The 14480-nt window shown below is 37.4% G+C and overlaps 1 protein-coding gene across 1 annotated transcript in view; it reads left to right on the forward strand.

Moving 5' to 3' along the window:
• Positions 1-14480, forward strand: part of CFAP44 (cilia and flagella associated protein 44) — a 138030-nt gene that overhangs the window by 6004 nt on the left and 117546 nt on the right. The window contains exons 2-5 of the mRNA XM_019922445.3: positions 7376-7531; positions 8027-8186; positions 12017-12179; positions 13992-14094. Of these exons, the coding sequence (XP_019778004.1) occupies positions 7376-7531; positions 8027-8186; positions 12017-12179; positions 13992-14094 (582 nt within the window). The remainder of the gene's footprint in view (positions 1-7375; positions 7532-8026; positions 8187-12016; positions 12180-13991; positions 14095-14480) is intronic.

The following is a 14480-nucleotide window of genomic DNA, read 5'->3' on the forward strand; positions in this document are numbered from 1 at the left end:
TTCTAATTTTATTGATTTGTGTCCTCTCCCTTTTTTTCTTGATGAGTCTGGCTAAGGGTATATCAATTTTGTTTATCTTCTCAAAGAACCAGCTTTTAGTTTTATTGATCTTTGCTATTGTTTTCTTCATTTCTATTTCATTTATTTCTGCTCTGATTTTTATGACTTCTCTCCTTCTACTGACTTTGGGGTTTCTTTATTCTTCTTCCTCTAGCTGCTTTAGGTGTAGGGTTAGATTGTTTATTTGAGATTTTTCTTGTTTCCTGAGGTGAGATTGAATTGCTGTAAACTTCCCTTTTAGAACTGCTTTTGCTGTGCCCCATAGGTTTTGGGTCATCATGTTTTTGTTATTTGTTTTTATGTATTTTTTTAATTTCTTCTTTGATTTCTTCAGTGATCTCTTGCTTATCTAGTAGCACACTATTTAGCCTCCATGTATTTGTGGTTTTTTTCAGTTTTTTCCTGTAACTGATTTCCAGTCTCATAGCGTTGTAGTCAGAAAAGATGCTTGATATGATTTCAATTTTCTTAAATTTTCCGAGGCTTGATTTGTGACCTAAGATGTGATCTATCCTGGAGAATGTTTTGTGTGCACTTAAGAAGAAAGTGTATTCTGCCACTTTTGGGTGGAATGTTCTATAAATATCAGTTAAATCTATCTGGTCTATTGTGTCATTTAAAGCTTGTGTTTCCTTATTTCTTTTCTGTTTGGATGATCTGTCCATTGGTGTAAGTGGGGTGTTAAAGTCCCCTACTATTAGTATGTTACTGTCAATTTCCCCTTTCATGGTTAATATCATTTGCCTTATGTATTGAGGTGCTCCTATGTTGGATGCATAAACATTTCTAATTGTTATATCTTTTTCTTGGATTGATCCCTTGATCATTATGTAGTGTCCTTCCTTATCTCTTGTAACAGAGATAAGGTCTCTGTTAGTCTTTATTTTAAAGTCTGTTTTATCTGATACGAGTATTGCTACTCCAGCTTTCTTTTGATTTGCATGGAATATCTTTTTCCACCCCTTCACTTTCAGTCTGTATGTGTCTCTCGGTCTGAAGTGGGTCTCTTGTAGACAGCATATATATGGGTCTTGTTTTTGTATCCATTCGGCCAGTCTGTGTCTTTTGGTTAGGACATTTAATCCATTTACATTCAAGGTTATTATCGATATGTATTTTCGTATTACCATTTTCTTAATTGTTTTGGGTTCGTTTTTGTGGGTCTTTTTCTTCTCTTGTGTTTCCCACCTAGAGAAGTTTCTTTAGCATTTGCTGTAAAGCTGGTTTGTTGGTGCTGAATTCTCTTAGCTTTTGCTTTTCTGAAAAGCTTTTGATTTCTCTGTCGAATCTGAATGAGATCCTTGCTGGGTAGAGTAATCTTGGTTGTAGGTTTTTCTCTTTCATCACTTTAAGTATATCCTGCCTCTCCCTTCTGGCCTGCAGAGTTTCTGCTGAAAAATCAGCTGATAACCTTGTGGGGATTCCTTTGTATGTTATTTTTTGTTTTTCCCTTGCTGCTTTTAATATTTTTTCTCTGTATTTAATTTTTGTTAGTTTGATTGATGTGTGTCTTAGTGTGTTTCTCCTAGGGTTAACCCTGTATAGGACTCTCTGTGCTTCCTGAACTTGGGTGACTATTTCCTTTCCTATGTTAGGGAAGTTTTCCACTATAATCTCTTCAAATATTTTCTCACACCCTATCTTTTTCTCTTCTTCTTCTGGGACCCCTGTAATTTGAATGTTGGTGCATTTAGTGTTGGTGCATTTAGTGTTGTCCCAGAGGTCTCTGAGATTTTCTTTTCATTCTTTTATCTTTATTCTGCTCCTTGGCAGTTATTTCCACCATTTTGTCTTCCAGCTCACTTATTCATTCTTCTGCCCCAGTTATTCTGTTATTGATTCCTTCTAGTGTATTTTTCATTTCAGTTATTGTGTTGTTCATCTCTGTTTGTTTGTTCTTTAGTTCTTCTAGATCTTTGTTAAACATTTCTTGTATTTTCTCAATCCATGCCTCCATTCTATTTCTGAGATTCTGGATCATCTTTACTATCATTACTCTGAATTCTTTCTCAGGTAGGTTGCCTTTTTCCTCTTCATTTATTTGATCTTATAGGATTTTACCTTGCTCCTTCATCTGTGACATGTTTTTTGCCTCTCTTTTTTTTTTTTTTTTTTTTTTTTTTAATGAGTGGGATTGTGTTCCTGCCTTACTGGTTGTTTGGCCTTAGGCTTCCAACACTGGAGCTTATAAGCTGTTGCTTAGAGCTGGGTCTTAGTGCCAAGATGAGGACCTCTGGGAAACCTCACTCTGATGAGTATTCCCTGTGGTGTCTGAGGTTCTCTGTTAGTCCAGTGGTTCAGATTCGGAGCTCCCACTGCAGGAACTTCAGCCCTAACCCTGGCTTGTGAACCAAGATCCCACAAGCTGCATGTGGGGCAGCAAAAAAAAATGGAGAACAATAACAAGTAAAAAATAAAATTAGACTAGGAAACTAACAGATATGTTAGAAAGAATATAAAAATAAAAATATAGATGAACCAACAACCAGAAAGTAAAAAAGAACCACAATAATAAGAAAGAGGAGGAGAAAAAAAAAAAAAAGGTGGAAAAGGCCTTGGCTGTGGAGGTCAGAGCCTAAGCAGGGGTAGGGTTTGGGCAGTGGGCAGGGCCTATGCTTAGGACCCACAGGGCTGGAAAAGGCCCTGGGAGGTGTGGGGGGTTGGGGCTTAGGCTCAACGGAACAGAGGAGCCCAGGCCTGCCTCCCGCCTGTAGTCTCAGAGGGCAGGGGACACCATGTGGGAGCCCAGCAGGCTTCCAGGGCCCGAGTGGGTGGGACCAACACCCTCTGCTCCTCTCCTACTCTGGATGGATGGATTTAATGATAATGTCCCTTTGTCCAGCACTGCCTGAATCTCCCTTTTTAATGTCAGACCTTCTTAAGGGCAGGTCTTATCAAATCTGGCCTGGCCCTGTCCTCAGCTCATAAATTAGTTCATAAATCATGGGTTTTAGGATCTCAAATGATAACATGAAATAGTCTGCTGACACTCTGAAACCTTCTACCTTGGTGCTGTGAGAAGAGGTCTCTGTCCTGGTTCAGCTACATACCTGATAGCTGAATTTTTTTTCCTGGAGCCCTTACCTTGTTCTCAGTCTTTCTAAAATATCTAAGCAACATCTTACCCTTTAGAATTCTCATGCAGAGTGAATCAATTTCCTGGTTTTCTACCTAAGTACGGAGATTAAGGTAGACTCTTCCCCATACCCAACAAGGAGTTTCTGCTGTAACAGAGTCCTATTAAGAGATTTAGACCAAATGTACCAGCCAGACCATGCAGCGTTTTTCACAAGGGTGAAGGACTTTAGTTACCAAGACATTGGTTTCTGAATCTTATCAAAGGACTAAATTATTGCTGACTTCATATAATAAACTGGGAAATATTTTGGTCTCTTCTATTTTCAGAAATATTTTGTGTAGAATTAGTATTATTTCTTCCTTAAATGTTTGCTGGAACTCACCAATGAAGTATCTGGGCCTGTAATTTTCTTAGTGGAAAAATTTTTAACTGTGAAGTCAATTCCCTTAATAAATAGAGGGTTGTCTCTTTCTTCTTTATTAAGTTTTGTAACTTTGTATCTTTCATAGAAGTTATACATTTCTTCTAAATTGTAAAATTTGTTGACATAACTCTGTAGGATCTATTTTAATTCCTGATACTGAAGATTTGTGTTGTCTCTCTTTTATTTCTTGATTGGTCTAGCTAGGAGTGCATCCATTTTGTCGATCTTTTCAAAGAATAAGGTTTTGGCTTTGATAATTTTTCTATTGTTTTGTTGCCTTTTTATTTCATTGAGTCTTGCTTTCATTTTTACTATTTACACTAATTCTATTAATTATATTTTTATTATTTTATTTTTTATTATTTTTATTTCCTTTCTTCTACTTACTCTGAGTTTTGGGGTTTTTTGCTTTTCTTTTTCTAGTTTCTTGAGGTGGAATGTTAGGTCATTGATTTTTGAGTTTTCTTATATATGTACTAAAAGCTATAAATTTCCCTCTAAGCATTGCCTTAGCTGTATCCCACACATTTTGGTGTTATATTTTAATTATCATTTACTTTGAAATGTTTTATAATTTCTTTATTAATTTCTCCTTGACCCATACATTATTTTTAAGTGTGTTTTTTAATTGCCAAATGTCTTCTGTAATTTAATTTACTACTGTTGTAATCAGAGAATATGCATATTTTGTATTATTTCAATCTTTTAAAAGCTATTAAAACTTGTCTTATGTTCCAGCAAGTGATCTCTCTTGGTAAATGACCCATGTGCCTTTGAATGTGTAGGTGTAGTGTTTTTTAAATATCAGGTAGGGATGTTTGATAGTGTTTTTCAGATCATCATATCTTATGGAGTTTTTGACTGGTTGTTCCATCAGTTGATGAAAGATGTGTATTACTATAATATTAACTAAGTAGACTGTGAGAAGTAAAGGATAAATATTATAATCTCTGAAGCAATTATTTAAAAAGCAAACAAAGAAAAGTAGTTAAAAAGCTAACAGAAATTAAAATGGAATTTTAAAGAATAAATAATCTAGAAGAATAACAATAAATGGTCTAACAGAAAATAGGAAAGAAGAAATAGAGGGAAAATGGAAGAGTGGGAAGTGCACAAACAGAAAATAAATAATTAAATGTTAGATCAAAATCCAACTATACCAATAATTATATTAAATATTAATGGACTAATAAGTCTTGTAAAAAGGTACAGATTATCAGAATGGATAATAAAAGCAAGAACCCACTATATGATATATGAGACACACATTAAGTATTATGATACAAATAGGTTAAAAGTAAATTGATGGAAAAAGATATAGTAGGCATACAGTAAGCATTTGAAGGCTGGAGTGACTATATTAATATCAGATAAAATAGATTTCAAGACAAAGAGTACTATCTGTGACAAAGAAGTACATTTCATGATGATAAAAGGAGCAATACATTAGGAAGACATAACTATCATAAATATGTATGCATCTAATAACAGAGCATCACAATACATGAAGAAAAATAGAATTAAAGGGAGAACTAAATAATTCCAAAATTGTAGTAGGAGAACAGTCTGGTACTCCATCATGGTTACTTCATCATGGCCAAAATGGAAGTCCCAATTATTAACTTTTGTATGTTGTTTTTGTATGTAGTAACGATGCAAAACTCTTTTAAAAATTGTAATAATTATAGGGAGTCCTTATGGATGTTCTATGTGCACAGTCACATCATTTGCAGACTTCCTCATTGTGTTCCCAGTCTCACAAAGGAGGTGGAGGTAAACAAGGACCAGAGAGGCAAGCTGTATTTGCAGGAGGCAGCCTGCCTCTGCGGCAGCTGGTGAGGAGAGGCACCACAGCTTCATATTTCTATTGGCTAGAGGGAAGAAAAAGCGGAGGAAACTCACCTATAAAATCCTGGGTCAGGGACTTCCTTGGTGGTCCAGTGAGTAAGACTCTGTGCTCCCAATGCAGGGGGCCTGGGTTTGATCCCTGGTTGGGGAACTAGATCTCACATGCATGCCAAAACTAAGAAGTCCGCGTGCCACAACTGAGTCTCCGTGTTGCAACTAAGAGCCCACATGCCGCAACCGAAGATCCCGCGTGCTGCAGCTAAACATGCCGCAACGAAGACCTTAATTAAGATTGCCATAATTAAGACCTGGTGCAGCCAAAATAATTAATTAATTAATTAATTTGTAAAAATCCTTGGTCATAAAACAAACTTTCATCTGGCTCTTTTTGAGATCTGTGGCTATGGTGTCTCCTCGCCTTGGTTACCTCCTTTTGCTTCCTCCTGTACCCATCCTTGTTCAGTGTCCACTAATTTTGCCATCCCTTCCACCAGCCAGCCCTGCCATCCATTTCTGATTTGAGGTTTTAGCAGCTTCTAGTTCTACAAAAAATGACATTTGTAATTTTGGCTTTCATTTTCAATGTTGAGTTTAGATTATTTCCAAGAATAGAAAGACAAATGCTGATTTGTACATCAAACCATAATCCTTCCACCTGTCTATTTTGGGATTATAAAAAGTATAGAAATCTTTCTTGTCACCAAGTTGCTAATAAGATCTGCTGCTTTGCCAGTCTGATTTAATGTGTCTACTTCCTGTTAAATTCGTTTTTTTCCAAACTCCACTTTTCCTTTCAGTGGCACAACCCTTCAACCAGGCTTAGAATATTCATTTTTAGAAAAATGATTTACTCCCCTTCATTCGTATTCACTTCTGATTCCTTTATCAGTGATTCCCTCATCCTAGCTGGCAGGCTGAACTCATCTAATGGCAGCTTGAACTCTGTTCCCAGAGAGAGGCAGGCCAGCAGATAATATCCTAATCTTGAGATGGGGATATAGTGTTTGATTGCAACCGTCACAAGAAAGAGCTAAGAAATCTGTTAAATGGTATTACTGGAGAGTATTTACCCAGGGCTCTCCCCTAGGGGAGTTCAAGAAGTGGGCCCCATTTAGGTGTCCAGGATTATTTTCTTTCCATCCAAATGCATGAATCCTACAGAACCCTGTCCTCTTATTCTGCTAATTGGATTGGCCCAGCTTTCTCACCTCATTCAAGTTAGTCTTGGGCCTTGTTCCTCTTCTTTTAGCCTCATCTCAGATAGACCGACTAGGTGGTTCTACTCTGTTTCTGACATACTTACCATTTCTGCCTTACTATTCTGAAAGTTCATCCAGCCCTTTCACCTGCTGGACATGGTATATGTGAACCATAGCCATGTTTGGACTTGATCTGAATGTTGGCTTATACCTAGATCTATCCTACTCCCATTCCAATTCTTTTTCTCTTCTAGCTTGTCCTGAAGCAAATAGTCTGATGTATTCCTAGGATATCATTCAGACATAGTCATACCCAGAGGAGTTTATTCTTGAATATGCATTATTTATCTTTGACATAAAATGTCCTTATAAATAACGTGTTGTTCAAGTGAAATTGAATTGAAAAAATGATGGCAACATACTAGCCAATCTTTTTTTCTTTATCCTTTACTTTCTTGTAAGTGTGCAGTGGTAGGAAATCGACTGCAAATGAAGTGAAAATAGAGATTTACTCACAGGAAAAGCTTTAAAAATTTTTTGTAAAGCTGCAAGAGTGACCAAATAAAATGATTTTTGTAGCAATTTTTGAGTTTAAAATTCATTCAGTTTAGAGCACAAACGAATTGGAAGTATTAGGTACTTTGGAAATAAGAAATGTTTAATTCAAATTTAGAAATTATTTAATGGTTAAGACAATGTTTAATTCAAATTTAGAAATTATTTAATTCAAATTTAGAAATTATTAAAACAAATTATTTTGTATAGCCGCTATGAAAGAGGATTACAAATCTGTTGAAGATACCACAGGCGAAACATTTACTGAAGGGGAAGAATCATATTTAGGGGATGATGAATCCTATGTGGAACATTTGGAAGGAAGTTCAAGTTCATCTCAAGATGATTATGTGGAAAGCATTGGAAGTAAGTATTACTGGTTTTCTATTAGTACTTGTCACTGTTTTAACTGAACAGTTGTAAATCCATAAAAGAAATGGTTGCAGGAAGTGTGGAGGTGATAAAAGAAAGAGCATCAAACATATCCTGATAGGGTGCTGTAGCAGCTCTGGAGTTGTATATTCTGAGTATCACATACTCTCATACTGGGTTTTTCTGGGGAGTGGGATTGTCTAAGGAGTGATCTATCCCACATTAGTGAGACTAACTCTCCCTTAGAACTGACCGTGCACTGTTCTTTGAGACTGCCGGAACCATGCAGGGCTAGGCGTTCACCCCAATGCACACAGGCGTGTTGCCTCTTCTTCCATGCTCACTTGTGGGTGGCATCCTATGTCCAGGCCAGAAGTAGTAGTTACTGCTAGAGTATTATGGGCTACGTACATTCCTCCTGTCTTCATGAAATACGATTTTAGGATTGACCAGACACTCTTCTTAGTTAAAATATTTTTAATTTTTTAGACTCTCAGTATATGGAAACTCCTGTCCCAGATGCAGAAGAGGCAGAGGAGGAAGTTAAGAAGAAAATATCAGAAAGCTTCTTCTACGATTATATGGAGCTGGCTTCGATGCCTTTTGTGACTCCGGATTCAGACATACCTCTGGATCTTCTTACACTTGTGTATCCACTCCAGTTACATATGTATAATCTTGGAATTTCAGCTTTTTAGGTCAGGGGTTGGCAAACTGCAGCCCATGGACCAAATCTGGCCTCTGGCCTTTTTCCCTAAATAAAGTTTTATTGGAACACAGCAATGCTCATTCATTTACATGAAGTCTATGACTGCCATCACACTACAAGGGCAGATTTAAGTAGTTACAACAGAAATCATCTGGCTCACAAAGCCTAAAATATTTACTACCTGGCCCTTTGCAAAAACAGTTTGCCAACCCCTATCTTAGGTAATTCTAAGAAGCTTAAGATAGATATGCTTGATCTTAATTTAAACTAAGCTTTTGTTAGCTTTTGTTAGATGCCAAATAACCATAAAGAGATATAATGCTTTTCTGGCTGTCCTTTCAGGAGATGTGATGTGAAGGAGACCAGGAGGCCTCTTATCCCCATTTATCTCTACCAGATTGGCACCCCTTTTTCAATGCCTGTTAAGTTAAAATCATTGATCTCCCTGCTTGAAACGCTGACATGGCCATTGTCAGGCATTACTGCTTTCGCATTATTTACCAGATGAGCTACAGAGAAGACAGCCCTGAGGAAGTGGGCACAATATAACCCATTTTCATAGAAGAATAAAATTCTGTGAAGAAAAGTAAAAGTGGGATGATTAACAAGGGGATTTAGGGTTTGCCATCACTTTATGATGTTAGGTTTGTGAGGTGCTAGTTAGAAGACAATTTCCATTAAGGCCCTTGGTTAGCAATTTAGCATGCCTACCCTCAGAAGGGCAGTGGTTATGACCGCATGGCCCAGACACTGACTGGCCCCTTATAAAAGGGGTGCTGAGAGGGGAAGGGCAGTGTACTTCCTGACCCAGTTTTGCTTTTTATGTAAAAATAGAACATGTTATTGTTATTATATCTTCTAACTTTATTTCGATCCCAGGTGTAACTAAAACTAATTCACCCTGAAATTCGTAACCTGGAGTTTTCTCTCTTGAGGGCCTTTTTTTTCCTTTGTGGCCTTTGGACAGGTTACTGATAAAAGTTATGCTGTTGGCCTTCTAGTCGATTTGTTTCAAATGAAGTGGTTTATTAGTCACTTAGAAGCTTTTCCTGAAATGCACGTGCTCTGATAGCTTCCTGGACCTACTGCATTATTTCCACGTGGAGAGGGGCTTGGGTATATATGTACTCTGAAAAAGCTCCTCGGGTAATTTTGATTGTTCTGCCTTCTCCCAGCTCTCAACACTGGGGATTTGGTGCTTCTGAATACAAGGATCTCTGTATTAGAGAGATATGCCTAGCCTGTAAATAAGGGAGTCAGAGCGATCTTGACGTTTGGCTCAGTGCATGAATCCTTTCTACTCATGCTGGAGGAGTGGCTGTATAAGCTATGGACTTGAACACTTTCAAAACCAGGGCAATCACAAAGCAGCTTATCCCATTTTTGAATAGCTTACATTATTAGAGAGCTCCTCCAGGCCTTGAATTACAATCTGCCTTTCTGGACTGTCCTGCGTTAGACTTAGTCCTACTCTCTAGAGATGAAAAAATATAATCTCTATTTCTTGTGAGAAGCTGTAAGAAGTCTGCTCTCGTGTATCCCCATATACCCTTTTAATTCTTCATCTACTTCTGTTTTAACATTTGTGTCTTCTAAATCAATCAAGAAAGTATAATTTATAAAATATCACCTAAACCACAGCATAATTTGTAGAAGACACTAAACAGCACTTAAGACAGTGTTTAAATACCACTTTAAAGTGGAGGTTCTAGATGGACATGGACAAACAGCGAAGGCCCTGGGCCTCTGATAGGAAGTTAAGAATAGGTGCCAAAAGGGAGGATGAGATAAAACAGAAGGGAGATGAAGGTACGTCAGAATACATTTTAACATTTTCAGAGCCCTGCTTAGGGACTGCCTTGTCCTCTGGGGTTTAAAGGGAAAGATCAGACTCTAGTTATTCATTCATTCATTCATTCAACCGAATAGGCTCAAGACTCTGTGGTAGGCATTCCAGGAAACAGATGAATGAGAAGCAGTCTCTGCCCTCAAGCAGGTTGTGATTGATTTAGAGGGAAAGTGTTTGGCAAGCTACAGTCTAACCCATTTCTGCATTTGAAAGGGCCTTCAATCAAAACAGCAGCAAGTAAGAGGGAGTTTCCCCCTGAAATTACAGATGATAATATTAGATAAATGATCATGTCTCCGATTCCCTGCTGTCATCCAAGTTAGTGAAGGGATGGTAGCCCGCTTCTACCCTCATAGTTAGACATTCTTCTAGCCCTTTAGAGTATTACACTGGCACCTGGGAAAAGGGAAAGGAGAGAAGGAAGAAGGAAAGGTGAGAACAGTAGTTTAGGGAGAGGGAAAAAGAGGGTAGGCAAAACTTCCTGCCCCATACCAGGCTCTGTAAAGATAAGGGGCTGTAAACTCTACTCTTTATTTGTGAGGCGGCCCCAGGTATTCTCCATGAGGGCAGAATAGCTTCATCTAGATCTTGGATCACATATTCATTTGCATTTCTATATAAGATTCAATTTTAGGCGTTAATGTCTTTTAAATTTATAAAATTCCTTTTTCTTGTACAAATGCCCTGAAATGTTCTCTCTCTCTTTTTTCAATTTAACTATGAGGCAGTGAGATAGGTATAGTTACTTGTAGTTAGTTATAATTTATATATTCTTCACAATTCAAATGGCATTAATTAAAATTTGCTCTTCCTTTTTTACATTCTACATATCATTCTTGTTAAAAGTTTTGTATAATTTCTTTCTCTGAAAATATTTACTTACAAATAAGGGGAATCGTCTAAAATCAGACTGAAAAAACAAAACAAAAACAAGGGCTCAAGAAATAAGGATTGCTCCAGTGATCCTTCAACTTTTGTGTTCAGCAATGAATTCTTGGAAAATAAGAATATATCTACTTAAGATACACTACATAATATATTTCTTTGGCAAACTATAATTTTTTAATAGGTTGATCTCATTTAATTATTACACTTATATCTTGGGTTATATTAATTTGAGCTTGAACGTGATAACAAAGTACACTTAAAAAATGTTTTATAGCTCAGTTTTTTAAATCTCTGTTTTGAATTAATGCAGTTTTACTCTATAGCATAAACGCACACACACGTATATACTCATCTGCACACCTGTACATACTAATGATCTTGGAAAGGAAATGTTAGCCTATTTATTTTATATACTTATATATTATGTATTATTTAGTCAATTTTTATAATTTTCATATGATTAAATTTCAATTATATTTATGTGAATTTATTACAGTAGTCACATTGTCACTGGTGTGTCAGAATTTCACAAACATGTCAGAATTTTAAACATCTTGTCTTTCAGCATCAAGGAAGAAGCCTACATGATCCTTTTACTATGTTCAGTCAACAAACTAGACAGGCTTTGGGAGTACAAAGATGGCAAAGACAGACTTTCTCTCACATTATAATGTGATTTAGTTTTAGCAGGAGAGAGGAAAATGAAATTATTTAGGGGACTACTTTACTCTCTATAGTACCCAAATACAAAGTTTATTTTTTATTGCAAACAAAATTAATGTGGTTTCAGGGTTTTCCTAGGAAAACTAAAAGACTGAATCAGAGTATGAGAATTTTCACCTAATTTAAAAACAAGATTACATTAGTAATACAGTAAATAACTCTAAGTTTCAGCATCAAATTCAACTACTTCAACCCTGGATCTTTATCTAACTAAGGGTATGGGTTTTAAAAATATATTCATTTCGTTACTTTTCCCCTCTCTAGGATGGTTATGTTGTTTCACTGGTTTTCCTTTGCAACTTTCCCTCAGACATTCCTTTGGTTATGACTGCAGAAAGCGGGCCAACCTACAACTTCTGGAGAGCAATATGGTGTTGTACGTAGCTGGGAACCAGCTGATCCTTCTGAATTTGAAAACCAAGGAACAGACCTACCTGCGAAGTAGCAGTGGCAGGGGAATTGGTGTCATTGGGGTATGCCTTTAGTAACTTAGAAAACAAAAATCCATCCATGTGTTTGTTCTGTGGACCAGCCAGGCTGTGAGGAGGGATTACATGAGATGCACAGCAGTCTTTATTCTAAGGCATTTTCAATTCACGATGACAACCACTACGTTCACTGACATTAGCTCCATGCAATATTATAATATTATATTAATAATATTATCATCTCATTTTGCAGATAAGGAAACTGGGGCTAATAGAGGTTGAGTGACTTTCCCATAGTCATGCAGGTTTTTCACAGTAAATGCTATGTTGCTATTCTGCAAAAATACTGAAATGAATAACACAAATGATAATTCACATAATAACTAAAGCTAAGTGCCAGATAAAAGAGTTGAACATTAGGAAATGAAGCATAAATTGTACATTCAGTAGTTTCAAGCAGTTGACAAAAAGATCTGTGTGTGATTTCGAGTCTGTCTCTTCATTCCTCCTCAGGTGTCTGTCTCCATCAGTCGTTTTCTTTCTTGTATCTTCAGCCTTTACTTCCTTAGGCATCCTCAGCATAAAAGCATACTAAATCAACTTGTTCTCATTTTAAAAGGCCCCTCTCTGGGAATTCCCTGGTGGTTCAGTGGTTAGAACTCCGTGCTTCCACTGCAGGGGGCGCGGGTTCAATCCCTGGTCGGGGAATTAAGAAATCGCAAGTCGTGTGCACGGCCAATTAAAAAAAAAAATGAGGCAAAAGCAAAAAGCTAGGTATATATACACAAGTACATGCTACGGTGGCACCAGCTGTTGCAAATATTCACAGGCCCGACATGAAGGCTCTGTGGAGGAAGTCGGTCGGGACCATCTCAAAGTACCATGAGCCCTGAGGTCCCCTCGCATCTGCAGAGGACTGAGCAATATCTAGCCTGCTCATTTTTCTATCACTTTGTGGCCAACGATAGTTTTGAAATGTCCGTTTTTCTATTTTGTGGCACGATAATTTGGTTTGAGGTCAGTAGTTAGGGGTGTAGTGTGAACAAGAATGCTAACCCTAAACCTCACCCTCCTGAACCCTGAGCGCTTGTGTGTCGGCGGGGCTCTTCTCCATGTGTGCTGGGGCTGCTGGTGCCCAGACAGTTACAGGGACCTTCCTGCACTGCCCATGTCACTTCAATTTTTCTGAAATAGTTATCCATTTGTGGATGAGAAATGCTCTTGTGAGGCTATGAGAAAGCCATGAGAAATGTGGTTTGGGGGATATAAGCTCTCTTCCAGAAAAGACAGGGTGAATTTATGTGTTGAGTGTAAGTAGATGTCTTGCTTGTTCTAGCTCTCCATTAAAAATAAAGCAAAACACCAAATGCAGGGTAAGCAATTCATCTAACTTAGTTGTTCTCAAAGAGTGGTCCCCAGATTCAGCATCACCAGCATCACCTGGGAAATTGTTAGAAATGTAAATGCAGAATATCAGGTCCCAGCCCCAATTTACTGAATCAGAAACTCTAGTGTTAAAGCTTGCAATCTGTGCTTTAATAAGCCCTGCCTGTGATTCTGATGGCTGCTAAAGATTGGGAACCACTGTTCTAGCTCTTCTGATGGCAATTAAAAAAATTGTAGAGTTAAGACATGACTCTCTTAATGAAAGTAAAACTTAAAATGAGTATTCTTCTAGTTTTCAGTTTAAATTATATCCATTGTCAAGTATTTATTAGATGCCGAGTTTTGAGTTTTCTATTAGAATGGATCCTAATAAACAAATTATAAAGTAACAGATGCTAAATACTGTACTAACTGAGTGATTTATATGATAATCTCCCTTTCAGTGCTTTAGTGAGATTTTATCTTTTATAGGTTCACCCCCAAAAAACATACTTCACAGTAGCAGAAAAAGGAGTTTTCCCCAAGATTATCATTTATGAATATCCTTCTTTGAGGCCCTACAGAATACTTCAAGGTGAGTCTAGTAGAATCTTTAAAATATCTCACGTTTAAGGCTAACAACATTTTGAAGATGTAACATTATTGTAGCAGTCGGGGTCCTCCAGAGCAACACAGCTGGTGGGAGATAGATGAGAGATTTATTTGAAGGAACTGGCTTATGTAATTACGAGGGCTGGCAAATCTGAAGTTTGTAGGGCAGGCTAGCAGGCTGGAAATTCTTGGGAAGGAATTGATTCTACATCTAAGGGCAGAACTTCTGCTTCCTCAGGGAAACCTTAGTTCTGCTTTAAGTGCTTTCAGCTGATGGGATGAGGCCCACCTAGGTTACCAAGGATAATCTTAACTGATTATAGATGTTGACCACATCTCCAAACTATCTTCACAGCAACATCTAGATTA

The sequence above is a fragment of the Tursiops truncatus genome, chromosome 4 (assembly GCF_011762595.2).
Source record: "Tursiops truncatus isolate mTurTru1 chromosome 4, mTurTru1.mat.Y, whole genome shotgun sequence".
Taxonomy (NCBI): domain Eukaryota; kingdom Metazoa; phylum Chordata; class Mammalia; order Artiodactyla; family Delphinidae; genus Tursiops; species Tursiops truncatus.